The sequence below is a fragment of the Xyrauchen texanus genome, chromosome 34 (assembly GCF_025860055.1).
Source record: "Xyrauchen texanus isolate HMW12.3.18 chromosome 34, RBS_HiC_50CHRs, whole genome shotgun sequence".
NCBI classification, from domain to species: Eukaryota; Metazoa; Chordata; class Actinopteri; order Cypriniformes; family Catostomidae; genus Xyrauchen; species Xyrauchen texanus.
In genome coordinates, this window is record NC_068309.1 from 38871788 (window position 1) to 38886136 (window position 14349).

A 14349-nucleotide genomic window follows, 5' to 3' on the forward strand; every position below is an offset into this window, starting at 1 on the left:
TCCCAATTAAACACACTTTTGTCCATACCGCGTGCAAATGCGAGAACGGGGCGTTACTTAACTTCTCCGGTTAGTTTGATAGAAAGGCTTTGCAATGGCGAAATAGGAACTTCCTGTTCAATACAAAATCAGGGAGGGGCTCTCTCAGATGGAAGCGACCAATGAGCCAAATGTCCGATAATAATAAAACAAAATCTTGTATCGGCCTATGCAACTTAATGAAATGTAATCTAGGATGTTTACCATTCCAAATGAAGGGCTTCGCTATGCTGTCAAATTACTTGAAATAAGAGAGGGGAAATCTACAGGGAGAGATTGTAGCAGGTGGTTGGATTTTGGAATACAATTTATTTTAATAACATTTACCTCACCAATCATAGAAAAATTTTATGAAGACCGCCTGCCCATATCGCTTAAAAACCTATTTATTAAAGGGTCAAAATTATCTCTAACTAAATCACATTTATAAAATACCCAAATACTTAATGCCCTGTTTGGGCCACTGGAAGGCACCCTGCTGAAAAGCTGTTACCGGGCAGTACGCTGTCAGAGCCAAAGCTTCAGATTTAGACCAATTAAATCTGTATCCTGAGAACATAGAAAAGGAATTAATAATTCTGTGGAGGCATAGATCTAGTAGGGTCGGAGATGAATAATAAAAATCATATTTTATTATTCATCTCTGACCCTTTTAAAATGTATCTGCGTAAAGCAAAAGCTTATGCGCCACACCTCCCCCCATCACCCATGGAAAATCATCCTCCTTTTTATTGCGGCTGCTAATGGTTTCAGGGCAAGACAGAACAATAATGGTGAAAGAGGGCAACCCTTCTGGGTGCCCCTATCCACAGTAAAGTAATCTGAAATGAATAGTTTGTACCGCCGCTACCAGGTGTCTATAAAGTAATTTAATCTATTCAATAAAAGTATTCCCGAACCCGTACATTTCCAAAATCTTAAAAAGATAATCCCATTCTAACATATCAAACATGTTGTGGCCAGAGTCTGATCATTCGCCACTGACCACATGGTAATGATGATACGCCTAAGGTTATCAGAAGAGTTACGGGCCCGAATAAACCCCACCTGATCTATATGTTTAAGATATGTCATAACTTTATTTAATCAGTTATCCAGTATTTTTCACAATATTTTAACATCTAGCAGGATCAGGGAAATTGGAAGATAACTCTTACACTCACTTGGATCTTTGTCCTTGTTAAGAATCAGACTGATCTGGGCTTGTGTCATGGTTGACGGAAGCTTTCCGGTCTTTAATGATTCTGTATAAACTTCTAGGAAAAGTGGAACCAGTTCTGTAGCATAAGATCTAAAAAATTCCACGGCAAAGCTGTCTGGACCTGGAGCCTTGCTCTTCAAAGGTTATCTCAGAATCAAAATATTTTTTTTGCTCAGAGGTCAGTTTAAGAAGTTTCTAAAATCTTAATCAGTAGACAAAGACGTGGAACTATAAAGATCACTGTTTGATGAATGAGGCATACTGTATGATCCATCTCCTAAGAGCTGCTTTAAGTGCCTCCCATGCCACCTCTAAACACACCAGGGTGTGATCTGAGACTAAGATGTTTCCAATTGAGCAATCCACAACAGATGAAATGAGGGATTAGATATAAAAATACAATTCTAAATTAAATCTTATGGACCAGATGTGAAAGTCTCCAAATATCTGTAAGACCAAGATTTTTACACATCCTGTGAAGCATCAATGTTGCTCTAGGAGGCTTGCACACTTTTGCTTCACTACTATCAAAGACTGAGTCCATCAAAAGATTAAAGTCTCCTCCCAATATTATATCATGAGGGGTGCCAACAGGCCTCCAGCATCCCTTCAAGATCTATAAAAAAGCCCCGATCATCAACGTTAGGTGTGTAAATATTAGCCAAAATCAACCTTTGCCCCTGAATTTCTGCTAAAACAATAACGACTCTTTTTAAAAAAAAAAAAAATTTTCATTAATCTGTTTGAGACATTTGAATTGTAGATGTTTACTTATCAATGTAATTCCTCTGCTATTACCTGAGCCAGCACTAAAGAAAAGATGTCCACCCCATATCTTCCCAATTGTTTAGCTTCCTGCTGGGAAAGATGCATTTCTTAAAAAAAACACTATATCATATTTCTTACATTTAAGAAAAGAAATTACCTTCCTTCTTTTTATGGGGTGCCCCAACCCATTTTCATTCCACATGGAGGGAGACAATCCACTCATATTAACATTTGACATTTTGACATATTAGAAAAAATAGATTGTGTGTCAAAAACAAGATTATAAAGACCACATTCCAACATTAGTGCAACAATCAAACCCCAAACTCCGCCCCAAACCAAACAAACAGAAAAATGAAAACATACGCATAAACCCCGCGCATGAAAGTGCCAACCAGCGTCCATACCTCCTAAACTCGAACAGTCCATGGACACCTATGAGAGCCCCCCAACAACTTTGTTGTCAGATTGCTCAAGTCCGGTGCTTCTGTACAAATTTTGTGAGAGAGAATTACACAGCAGAAAATAATCTATAAAACAAACTCTAGCCAATAGGCAGGATAAACACAAAGACGTGTAGATTCATCCACATAATTGTTCCGAAAGTGTGTTCCTCCACAAAACAAACTCCAGCACTAGGCAGAACAACACAAAAAGGAACAAAGAAGGCGCTCAGTTCCTCGAACAGTCAAGTGAATGTTCAGTGAGTCAGGTCCACTCGGCTGTATAAACAATGACTTATTCATTCCATTGACTTTATGAAGGAAATTGTTTATGTGGGCATGTAAATATTAGTATCTATTATCTATTTGGCCGGGAACATCAGTGCAAAAGCAACCTTCCGTTGATGTAAGCGTTTCTTGCATTCCTTGAATCGATCACGTTTCTCTCTTGTCTAATTCATGAAGTCTGGGAACAAGAAAATGATGTGGTTCTTCCAAGAAAGCCTTCCTTTACTCCTCACGTAACATGAGATCTTTATCGGAATTTGGTCAGAATCGATAGTCTCCCTCAGTGGATTTCCAAGCCAGAACCCTGTGAGCTTGCTCGATTTCCAGCTTATGGCCTGTTATGTCGAGCAGACTCGGGGAAAGCTCTTCTAGGAATTTCTCCATATTTCAGCTGCCTTCATTCTCAGGAATTCCAACAATTCGGACGTTGTTTCGCTGTCTGCGATTCTCAAGGTTTTCTAACTTTTCCCAAATGCGTTCCACGTTTGTCTTGGTCTCTAGCGTGTTAGCAACTAAATCACTCTCCGATGACTCCAGATAATCGATCCGTTTCTTGTTGTCTTATAACGAGCTCAGTAAATTTCATTTCCGACGTTTTACAGCAAGATCCTCTAAGGCGGCAACGACCTTCACCAGTATTGCCGACATGCTTGACAGCTGCACGGTCCAAACTGAGCTTGAGCACGTAAGTGTCTTTTAATGTCTCCAGAGCCTGAGGATTTGGAATTCTTTGACATATTGTCTTCATAGAACAGTTATGGAACAGGGTGTATAGAATCTCACCAGTTTATGACACCAAAAGTATTAAAAACTAGCAAAGTGCACAGAGCTCGCCGTTCACATGTCCTTATTTTTTCTAGTTCATTATTTTACTGTGAATTTTTTGTGCCTTCAGAAAACAATGGAAAAACCTAGATTTTTAAGCACATCTTTCCTTGAGGCAAATTGTATTGTGTGACTTAAGCAAGCTGTGACATTCAATATGAAAATACAGCTTACAGTTTCAGCTACTGTAATGTGTAGTTTTAATAATATATAACTTGTAAAAAATAGGTATTGTTTAACTGCTGGAAACAAAGTTTGAATTTCGTTATGTTAAGGAAAACATTTCAACATAGACTCCATTTGGAGGTCAGTAATCAGAGACTATAATCTCAACAAATTAAAAGAGGCTGAGCAGGAAATGTGGACACTGTCCGAGTGAGATAATCACTGTGTATGTAAGAACATAATTAAAACAACAACATTTCAGAGAAAACTGTGGAACTTGTGAAACCAAATGCGTTTTCACAAAAGGACACATGAAGTCATCATACAATGAAAAAATGTTCTGCTATATTTTGGGTGCACACATTTTGGTATATATTTCTGGGAGTTTAGTAAACTGTTATCATCTATTAATCACTTTATTATGGGTCTAAGATCTGTAAGTATACCAAATCAAATAAACATTTGGCAATTCACTTGCCTCAACTTCATCCGGGTGGGTTTGTAGGGGTCAATTCTCCTGAGACAATAATCCTACAAATGTTTCACTAAGGCAAATAAGGTTGCAAGTTGGTCTTGGATCATCAACAGACCTTCATGTAATAGTCACAAAGTGCTCTTTTTACAAAGCGGCTCGGTCAGCGCACACAATATTCCAGTGTAAAAACAACATGAGGGAAAATCTAATCTTTCTTCTACATGTCGATGTGGGAACGCCTTACACTTGTACCACTTACCACTTGGTTGAATGGCTTGAGACTGTCAGTGGTAGATAGGTCATAAAACAAATAGACTTATGGGAAATCAAAATCTGTCACTTTGAAGATGTGCGACCATGTGCTGGAATATAAGGGTTGTCATTATACATGTCTATAATTGGCGACTTCACCGAGAAATTCTTGCTCAATTGAATTCAATGCGTGTTCTTAGGATTGTTAGTGATTAAATGCCTGTGTTGTTAAAATAAAAGTCATATTTATCAGTCTAATTTCCTTATTGGAGGGATAGATAAAGCGCAGGATATTTTCTGGACTTTTTAAATCGCCATTTTATGACGCTTTTCACACTAAAAGCAGCTTTACAACAAATTATATTTTAGGATAGAGCAAGCTATAAAGACAACTGGGGCAATGAACCCAAAATTCCCACACATTTAGCTTTCTCTTCCAGTAGCCAGAATATTAGGCATAAGTTAATAGGCTACGACGTCCAATTTCTATGTTTTGGGACAACGCCTCATAAATTACAACGTTATTTAGCTCATAATATGTATAGGCTAATTAGTATAGTCTATTTATTTTGTATTAATTTAGGTGTGAGCGATTGTTTGTATTTGCTTTTTGCAAAATTACGTCAACCGTTTTTTTCGGTGGTCGCTTCATGCCGCATATAGTTAACACACGTTTTGAGAACATGTAGCCTATATCTAAATATTTTGTGAACATGAACTATCTTCAAATTACCAGACAATAGCCATTTTAATTAAAATGGTTATTTCATTCGACCTAGATGGATGTTTTTATATGTTCTTAAAGTTCTTTCATGAAAGGATTCATATATATATATATATATATATATATATATATATATATATATATATATATATATATATACGTGTGTGTGTGTGTGTGTGTGTGTGTGTGTGTGTGTGTGTGTGTGTGTGTGTGTGTGTGTGTGTCGCTAAAGCAGCTTTACAGTATTTTCAAAGAAATCATTGCTTATGCTTATGGTGCCCCAGCTACCTTTTACATAGAGGGTAGAAAAGAGAAGAGTAAGAACAGAGTACTTTGTTTCCATAATGTACAACAATAACATTTTCCTACTGATATATCCTTACATTCTCAAAAACAGCAGCACCGTTACACAAACAGTACAGGAAATTAATGTAAACTACAGTAGGCCTATAAAAATAATTTGTAGTGAATTCAAATGTTAGTGTACGTGTAAATGTAGTATACAATATATAAATAACCACACAGGCTGACTGTAAATATGTTAAATCGGGCGCAGTGACAGTCTTTTGTGTACTGAAATGTTAATCTTACCATCCACCATCACGTCACGTGATTCCTCATGTACTGCTGCTCTGACATCATCCAGACGGCATGTGACGTTATCCCATCAGCCTGACACAGGCAGCGGGGCCGCATCTCCACACGCATACACACTTGAACATTGCTTACAAGCATGGAGGCGATTTAATTCACAAGAAGAAACAAGCTTCCTTTCTGAGAATCGACCCGTAAGTCCTGCTTCATCTCTTTTCTACAACGTTTGTTTGGAACTTTATATAGCAGCACTTGTAATGTTACTGTGTCCGTATAATGATGCTTGTGTTGTAGTATTTCTCATGTAGTCTCGTTGGATGATGTCGTCTGCTACAAATGAATAAATTAACTGGGGAAATGTTTCAATATGACAGGCGTGTGTTTTTGCATAGAGTGATGATAAAAAAAGAGTTTTATTCACACCGCTTCAGCTCACGCGGGATGTCCAGCGGGTAGTTGTTTATAATACTGCTTATGTGCAAATTGAACATATGAATGTTTCCCGAAGGACAGTATCAATATTTTAACAGTACAGAACTGCGATGTATTTTGGGCATTGTCACTGTCTGTAAAAGTTAGGCGAATTATTGTGTTTGAGTGTTCATCAGTATAGTAGACCTATACTCAATGAAATGTATTGAACTGTCTGGCTTAAGTAAATGCTTATTGTTAATTTTTTCTGCAGGAAGGGAACTAATCCACTTTCATAATCCGCACGTCACGTGAGTTTTTCTAACTAGTTGTAGTAGGCTAGTGTTAATAATATTAATGGTAACACTTGACGATAAGTTTCCATTTGTTAACAATAGTTAACATGAACTAACGATGCACAAAACTTTTACAGCATTTATTAATCTTGGTTAATGTTAAATTCTACACATACTAACACATTTTTTAAATCAAAAGTTGTACATGTTAACATTAGTTAATGAACTAACACGAACTAACAATGAACAATTGTAGTTTTATTAACTAACATTACAATTAATAATGGCTGTAAAAATATATTGTTAATTGTTCGTTAATGATACCTAATGTACTAATTAACTAATGTTAACAAATGGAAACTTGTTGTAAAGTGTTACCATAATAATAATAATAGCATATTTGTTGTAAAGTGTTACCATAATTTTTAATAATATTTATTTTCAGCAAAGTAACTGTTGCTACTAAAGACCAATAGATACACTGTACACCAAAATATATAATACACATAATGATAATAGACATCCATTTTAAATCCTTGAATCCTAAACAAAACACAGGCAACTTAGGCCAAAAAGTCAAAAGAAATAAATAAAAGTAATATTTAGTATAATTATTGCTCTGCTTAATGCTAAAAAAAAAAATCCAAATCCATATTATTTAGTGGAAACACACAGTGTAAGAACTAAACACTCGAAATCTAAATTAACATCAAGGCCCAAATGTGAAAAAGCACCACTGGCAATGTGCGGTTGAGACCCTCTACATTTTCACGTTTATCAAGAGAGAAAATTAAAATGATTTCATTTATTTGTCTTCGAATGGGTATTTTTCTCTCTCTTTCAACATTTGTTTGTTTGTTTGTTAATCAAGTTATACTATGATGACAAGTTAGAAAGACAGTCAGTCATTTTGTAACCCTTTTCACAATACACATCGTTTCGAAGCAGTTAACTTGAGAGCGCGTCTGACAGGTATAGGACAGAGAATGAAGAATGAGTATAATGAAGGTTATGGCAAATATATGCAAAAATATGACCTCCTCATCAAACATCACATCATTTTTTTATTTTTCCAATGGACATATTAACCAGACTTTTGAAAACTTACCGACACCTTGACCTTCATCCAGCCTTCTGCCCTACATCAGTTTAATGCATGGTGTTTAAACAATGTATTAAATAATATATTAATAATATATAATTTAATATTTGTACAATTAAGGTACCGGTGGGCTAGTTTTTACAAATTAACTTTGAGGCACATTCTCAAATCTCCATATAAAATACATTGAGGACACCTATTAAATCATTTTACTACGCTTGAATGATTTTTAAAGCAAATGACCTAATTTAGCACATTATGAAACAATGTTAAATTCAACAGCAAATATGCGAGAGAGCCAAACCGCTTTCAGTCTTCACTGATGATGGTGTTTTCCTTCATTTACATTAGGGATACTCTTTTAAATGTACTGGAAGGAAGTGCTTGGGGTCTTGTGTCACATTGCTAAATGTTAATGTCTCCAGTACCTTATCTTTTCGATAAGAACAAATGCTCACTGTGAAGTGAAGTGGGTTTCCCGGTAAAGTTGCAATTTAAATTTATAAGATCATCTTAACTAACGTCGCACATAATTTGACCAAACATGGACATTTCATGTAGGCCTAATCTTGTCGCTGAAGGTTAATCAATATTATCTTATTTAAAATTATAATAATAATAATAAAGGTCTGAAAGAATACGCCACTAGTCCAGATCATGCTCAACTTAATAGCACGCGATCTAAGTCATTATAATGGTTATGTTGCTTTGGCTGCACTTAACAGGTGCACAGAACAGGGTTAAAATCACTGTGCTAGTTTGTAGCCTTGCTACCATTATGCAACATACAAATTTTCACTTCTATAAACAGACTATAGACTACTGGAGCCTATATGAAGCAGCCATTGGGAGGAAGGAAGGAGAGAATAATGATGGGGGGGGGGGGTAGTGGAGAACCGCTTGTTGCACAGTCTCACTCTAATCTAATGATATTTGAATTATTCATTTTAGTTCTATTGCAGGGTAGACCTACATATCTTTATGTTTAATCAGTGGTATTAATTAGGACATATCGTGTCATACGTATTTTCTGTCATTGAAATTTTGACCTATCACGTCTAATTTTTTCTTTTGTTTTAAATGTGAATTTCTTCCAACACTTTTTATTTTCAGTAATAGTGTACAAGGACTTTCCAATTATCAAAATTTGTCTCTGAAAGAAAAATATATTTAGTTTATACTGGCGATTTACGTCCTACTCGGTGCTTCGGCAAACCCAGCCTTCAACGTTTCCAAACAAACAAGCAAATAATATTTGCAATTCCGAAAAATCGCTTCTTTGATCTTCAATCTTTCATAGCATTGTTATGATTAGAAATATCACAATCTAAAAATATATAAATAAAAAGAAAATCAAACATAAAACCACGTGTGAAAGAGATATGTTATTGAGTATCGAAGAAACAGCCACAACGGTCGTATATTATATTTTATTTGAATGGTCATTTCATAGCAGATTTTCAGACAGAATTTATGGTTTGGAAGATATGGGTGATTTTCGTAGTTATGTGATTCATATTCTCATATTAATGCATTTATAAGTCATTGATTCGGAAAACTTGATAAAGCATTAGCCAATAAAGTGTTTTTCATCAGAACATAAATTGGGTCGGCGGGTTCTGTCTTCTGTCGTCATCGAGATGGCACTTTTGCTTGAACAAATAGACCACAGAAGTGTGCCTATTTTAAAATACTGTGCAACATTGTGCATGCGTAACATTAGAATGCCCTTACAACACAAATACACATAGTAATGGAGTTGTCGTGTCTGGGCCTACCACTGCGGATAAGGTGATTTTTGTGTTTGTAAAATGTCTGGGCAAATATGTAGCATGTGCATTTCATTTCAACGTTCATATAAGCTACATTAAATTACATACATACACACACACACACACACACACACACACACACACACAAACAATCAAGCAGGCAAACAAGAAATAGACGACAAACAAGAAGGAAGGAGGGAAATCTCATTTTAGACATCATTGAATGTGGGCAAGTGGGTCTCAAATGTTTCTTTATGAAACTGAACTCCTGCTCAGAGTCACGCACTGCACCCGAGACCATGAATAACAGTATTCCATCTGGCAAAGTTTCCGACACAAACTGTTGCCAAAAGCTCGGCTGAGATATATTAAAGGAAAAACTTGAGTAGTATGTATAGAAATGATTGTGCAGAGTGGGTGGGGCTGACAATGGGGGGCTCTGCTTCTGTGCTCCGCTTCTGTGGGTTCACACAGAACACTCACTCTTCAACATGAGTAGGCTACCTGCATTGTTTTAAAGGAACCAGAATATGAAAACTCCACATATGTATTAATCGGAGCATGATCTTGGATTGTTCTTATTTGACACCATTGGGAAAGGTTTTGTAACACGCATGATTGTTTTGAAGGTGGAACGAATTTGGACATGGCCTCATCTTTTCATCTGCCGAGAAGCACCAGAAACACGTTAGAGAACACGAGCAGCGAGTCTTCTGACAATGAAACTGCAGGTAAAAGACACATCACATTTCCATATTCTTCTATACATTAAACTTAACCTATTAACACACTTTAAATATAAGCAACCGTATTTGACTAAAAAGCATACATTTAATATGTCGGGAATATTTTTTCCCCGGCCTCCCTGCTATATCAATCGCTTTGTTTTTAATACATTGATATAACTTACTGAACTGTCTAACTGATTTCTTCCGGCAATAGAAAGCTTGCAGTGCTTGCTGTAGCCTACATTAGACCGCGTGCTGCTTTGCGTCCGTAAACCGGATGCTTTTAACTATTTGAATTGTTGCGTTCTAAACATGGGCCATCTACTACTATTTGTGGATATCTGTTTCGGGTTAAATTTGTGTATTAAAAATTGAGCGTTGTCGCCTTGATCATAGAGACATTACCTCAAAAGACAATACCAGCAAAAATAAATAAATACATTGTGCAGTAAAATATTTGTTTGACTCTGTTGATCTATCTGACCGCCTCAAACCTTCACATCATCTATTCTAGCGGCTGTAAACAACAGTGAGTCGGGCCTGCATAGGCGACTTTTCTTTTAACTGTCCATAACAGTCACACGTATGGCGGGCAAACCGGTCTCTTTTCAAATAAGTTCAGTCCGTGCGAGCGAGCCATCAAACGATTCTCTTCTGTCCGCTATTCAACCGACTGAGCACAGATATCAAGTCCGATCTCATCTCTGCAGAAAAGGAGCGGTCTGTCGAGCAGAGAAGTGACGATGGAAACGCGGATGACTCCAAAAAGAAGAAACAGAGACGGCAGAGGACTCACTTCACCAGCCAGCAGCTGCAGGAGCTGGAATCCACTTTCCAAAGGAACCGATACCCGGACATGAGCACCAGAGAGGAGATCGCCGTGTGGACCCACCTCACAGAGGCCCGAGTCCGGGTAAGCGAACCCTCTCGAACTTGCTAACCATACAGCTAATGTTTCAGACAATGTCACTTTTCGGATCATTTGCTAGCGTGACCACACCTTTCAAGCCAAGATTGAAATAAATCAAAAAGTTATTCACCAATGATGTAATTACAAAATTATTATTTGCAAATTAAACATACTCTCTAGTATAGTTAGAGGAGTATTATTCAAACGGTTAACTCAGTTGCTTTTATGTTTATCAGTTTTACAAAATGACATGTCATGTATTGTGCATTGATTGCTTGTAAATTCCGCAATTTTGCAATTAAAAATATGTCCTTATTCATTTACGAAACTTCTAGAAACAATTGTACATATTTAAAATAATAATAAAGTAAAAGAAACAATGAAATTAAAATAAATAAATCTTAGTATCTTTTAAACAAGTTTCATCCCACACTATTCTAGAACCATTCTGAACCACGTAATTTTGTTAGCAAATAACGGACGTTTTAAAGTTGGCTTGATTTATATATATATATATATATATATATATATATATATATATATATATATATATATATATATATATATATATATATATTAAAACATGTAAAATATCGCATGGCGCTTGAGTCTTACAGTACCCAAGCAAAATAAAGTTAATGATTACATTACATTGGTTTAATTTTAGAGAGTTTAACAGACTGTAATAATTATGTTGGCCCTTTGGCTGGAACCAAATCTGTGTCAGATACTGAATACATACAATTTAACCTAAAAAAAAAAAAAATATTAGGATTTAATTTGATTCAAGAAAAAAAATATTGTCTGAATCAACCTGAATACCTAATGGTTTCAACAACTAAACTAATTTAAGGTTTAGGTCAGGTAGAAATAGCTCCTTAACAATTACAGATGACAATGGCACCTTAGCACGTTTTACATACATTTTATTGTGTTATTCATGTGTTTGTTACACTGCTAAAAAAAAAGAGTTGACTGCTCTCAAGTGTTTCTAACGTATAATGCAAAGTGGATGTACACCTACACTGCACAAAGCGGTTAACCTGCAATTTTTATCTTATTATTTCTACTTAGCTAATCTTACCGTTAAAATTTGTTTTGCTTGTATAAACTTGTATAAGGTTGATTTAGTGGTGTTAAATAATAGCCTACATAAATTTTGACATTTATAAAAACCTGTTCATTTACATGTTACTAAACAAAGCACATTTTTAAAGTTTACTTTAAAGTTTTTTTTTCTGTGCATCACTAGCTATTAAAAACATGTTAACCTAACAAAAACGTGCTTCATGTTGTAACATGCAAAACAATTTTTTTGCGTTTTTTGTCTTTAGGTCTGGTTTAAAAACCGAAGGGCGAAGTGGAGAAAAAGGGAGCGTAATCAGCAAATGGATTTGTGTAAGAACAGTTATCTGCCCCAGTTCAGCGGCTTAATGCAGCCTTACGACGACGTCTATCCGGCGTACACCTACAACAACTGGACCAACAAAGGACTGACTCCAACCCCATTGTCCACCAAGAACTTTGCCTTCTTCAATTCCATGAGCCCTCTCACGTCCCAGTCTATGTTCTCAGCCCCAAACTCCATCTCGTCCATGAGCATGGCGTCCGGAATGGGACACTCTGCCGTGCCCGGCATACCCGCGACGGGTCTGAATAACATCGGCAATCTCAATGGCGTCGGCAGCGCCACGATCAATTCCGCCATGAGTTCGTCCACATGCCCGTACGGGCCTCCGGGCTCCCCGTACAGTGTGTACAGAGACACTTGTAACTCCAGCCTTGCCACGTTAAGACTGAAATCAAAGCAGCATCCATCTTTTGGATATAGCGGCTTGCAGAGTCCCGGCTCTAGTGTGAACGCGTGCCAGTATAATAGTTGACTAATTAAACCGCAATAAATGGATAGCTGGACCAATGACAACCGTATTGGATTAGGTGCAATCGGCATTTTAAAACGGATTAGCGGATTGTCTGTTTCTGAACTTGCACAACAATTCAAATGTCCATTCAAGTGGACTTATGAAGACAGTTATATTCACACATTGTAGGCTACATAAGCTATAACGTGGAACAATGAAACAACATTTGAAAATGGGAACAATTGGTTTGTCAAAGCACGAACCTGTCATTAGACCTCGATCGCCTTTAGTCTTAAATCGTGTTTGTGAGTGATGTTCTCTTTTATTTCATGTCATGCAGAGGTCGTGTTGTCCTCCTGGACTAGTTGTTTCATTCGATAGATTTACCGCATGCTTATTCCAAGTGAAAAAAATATTTTTTATGAAATGTATGAATGTGTAGACTAAACAACAAAGCTATAACTTTATATTGTACTCATGTTGATTGAAAATTGTGCTTGTATGTTTATGGCAATGTTTCGAATAAACCTATACAAAAAAGAAGAAGAATTTGTAAATTATTCCTCAAGATAATTATGGTCATCTTGTGGGCTATAGGCTAAGCTTGATAATTTGAAGCAAAATTGACATGAGATTCCGAGATTTTGGGCTAAAATAAAAATAAGTTATAATAACATGCGTAGGCTGATAACAGAGTCTGTATTCTGAGCAACATTGTCATGATTTAGTGGGCGGAAGCAAACTATTATTTTCTCCTGTGTTTTGGTTGTATTTTCTTTAAATGACTTTTTCAGCTCACACATAGTAATGGCGTGTGTGACATTGTCATTTATATTTCATATGGCTTGTTTTAATGCTCAAGCAGATAATTGTGTTATGTAGACAGGAGAAAAAAATGCAAAAATCATTAATGGAATTCCTTATCGTGCTTTTTCAACAGCTTTTTTTTAAGTGACTGTTTTTCTGTGTACTCTAATGATAAGGTCTGTCGTAACTAATTGTTTCTTTAATTCTCCTGATCCTTTTCCACTGATAATAACCCCTTTAATTTCCTAAAAGAGAGGCCAATGATAATGGTCACTTCCTTTAGTTTGGGCTGTTAGTGGAACAGAATGAATTCCCGCACAATGTTGACATTTAGCCATTTCAAGGATACGTTAAACCCATTCCCCAGTTCAAACAATAGTCTTTCTGCCTCACACCGGTCGGTCCAGGAATGTATACTATACAAAACAAAACTAGAAACTTGTGTTGCTTGTGTAAGTGCCACCACATTTACACTATATTAACTTGAAAAGCGACTCTGCTTGAGGAGAATGAACATTAATGACTTCGAGAAGGGTTTCAACTGATCAGGTTAAAAGTCCAATTTAAATAGTATCTTAATATTCTTTTATTTATTTGTAGTCTGCTATCAATAGCATCCCGGTCATTCGTGAATTGGCCGCAAATTGCCGGTGCAGAATGTCTTCTCTAGGGGTTAATCAATCACTG

General features: G+C 36.4%; 1 protein-coding gene across 3 annotated transcripts; it reads left to right on the top strand.

The window, feature by feature from the left end:
• Window positions 1-5860: 5860 nt before the first annotated feature.
• On the top strand, window positions 5861-13390 carry pitx1 (paired-like homeodomain 1). 3 transcript variants are annotated; one of them, XM_052104460.1, is made up of 5 exons: window positions 5867-5968; window positions 6460-6496; window positions 9985-10086; window positions 10794-10996; window positions 12328-13390. In XM_052104460.1, the coding sequence occupies exons 3-5, from the start codon at window positions 10002-10004 to the stop codon at window positions 12874-12876; spliced, it is 837 nt and encodes a 278-aa protein (XP_051960420.1). In that variant the 5' UTR covers window positions 5867-5968; window positions 6460-6496; window positions 9985-10001; the 3' UTR covers window positions 12877-13390. The 3 variants fall into 3 exon arrangements, with proteins under 3 accessions (XP_051960419.1, XP_051960420.1, XP_051960421.1); XM_052104459.1 differs by lacking the exon at window positions 6460-6496 and having other exon boundaries at window positions 5861-5968; XM_052104461.1 differs by lacking the exons at window positions 5867-5968; window positions 6460-6496 and adding an exon at window positions 9605-9743.
• Window positions 13391-14349: the final 959 nt, after the last annotated feature.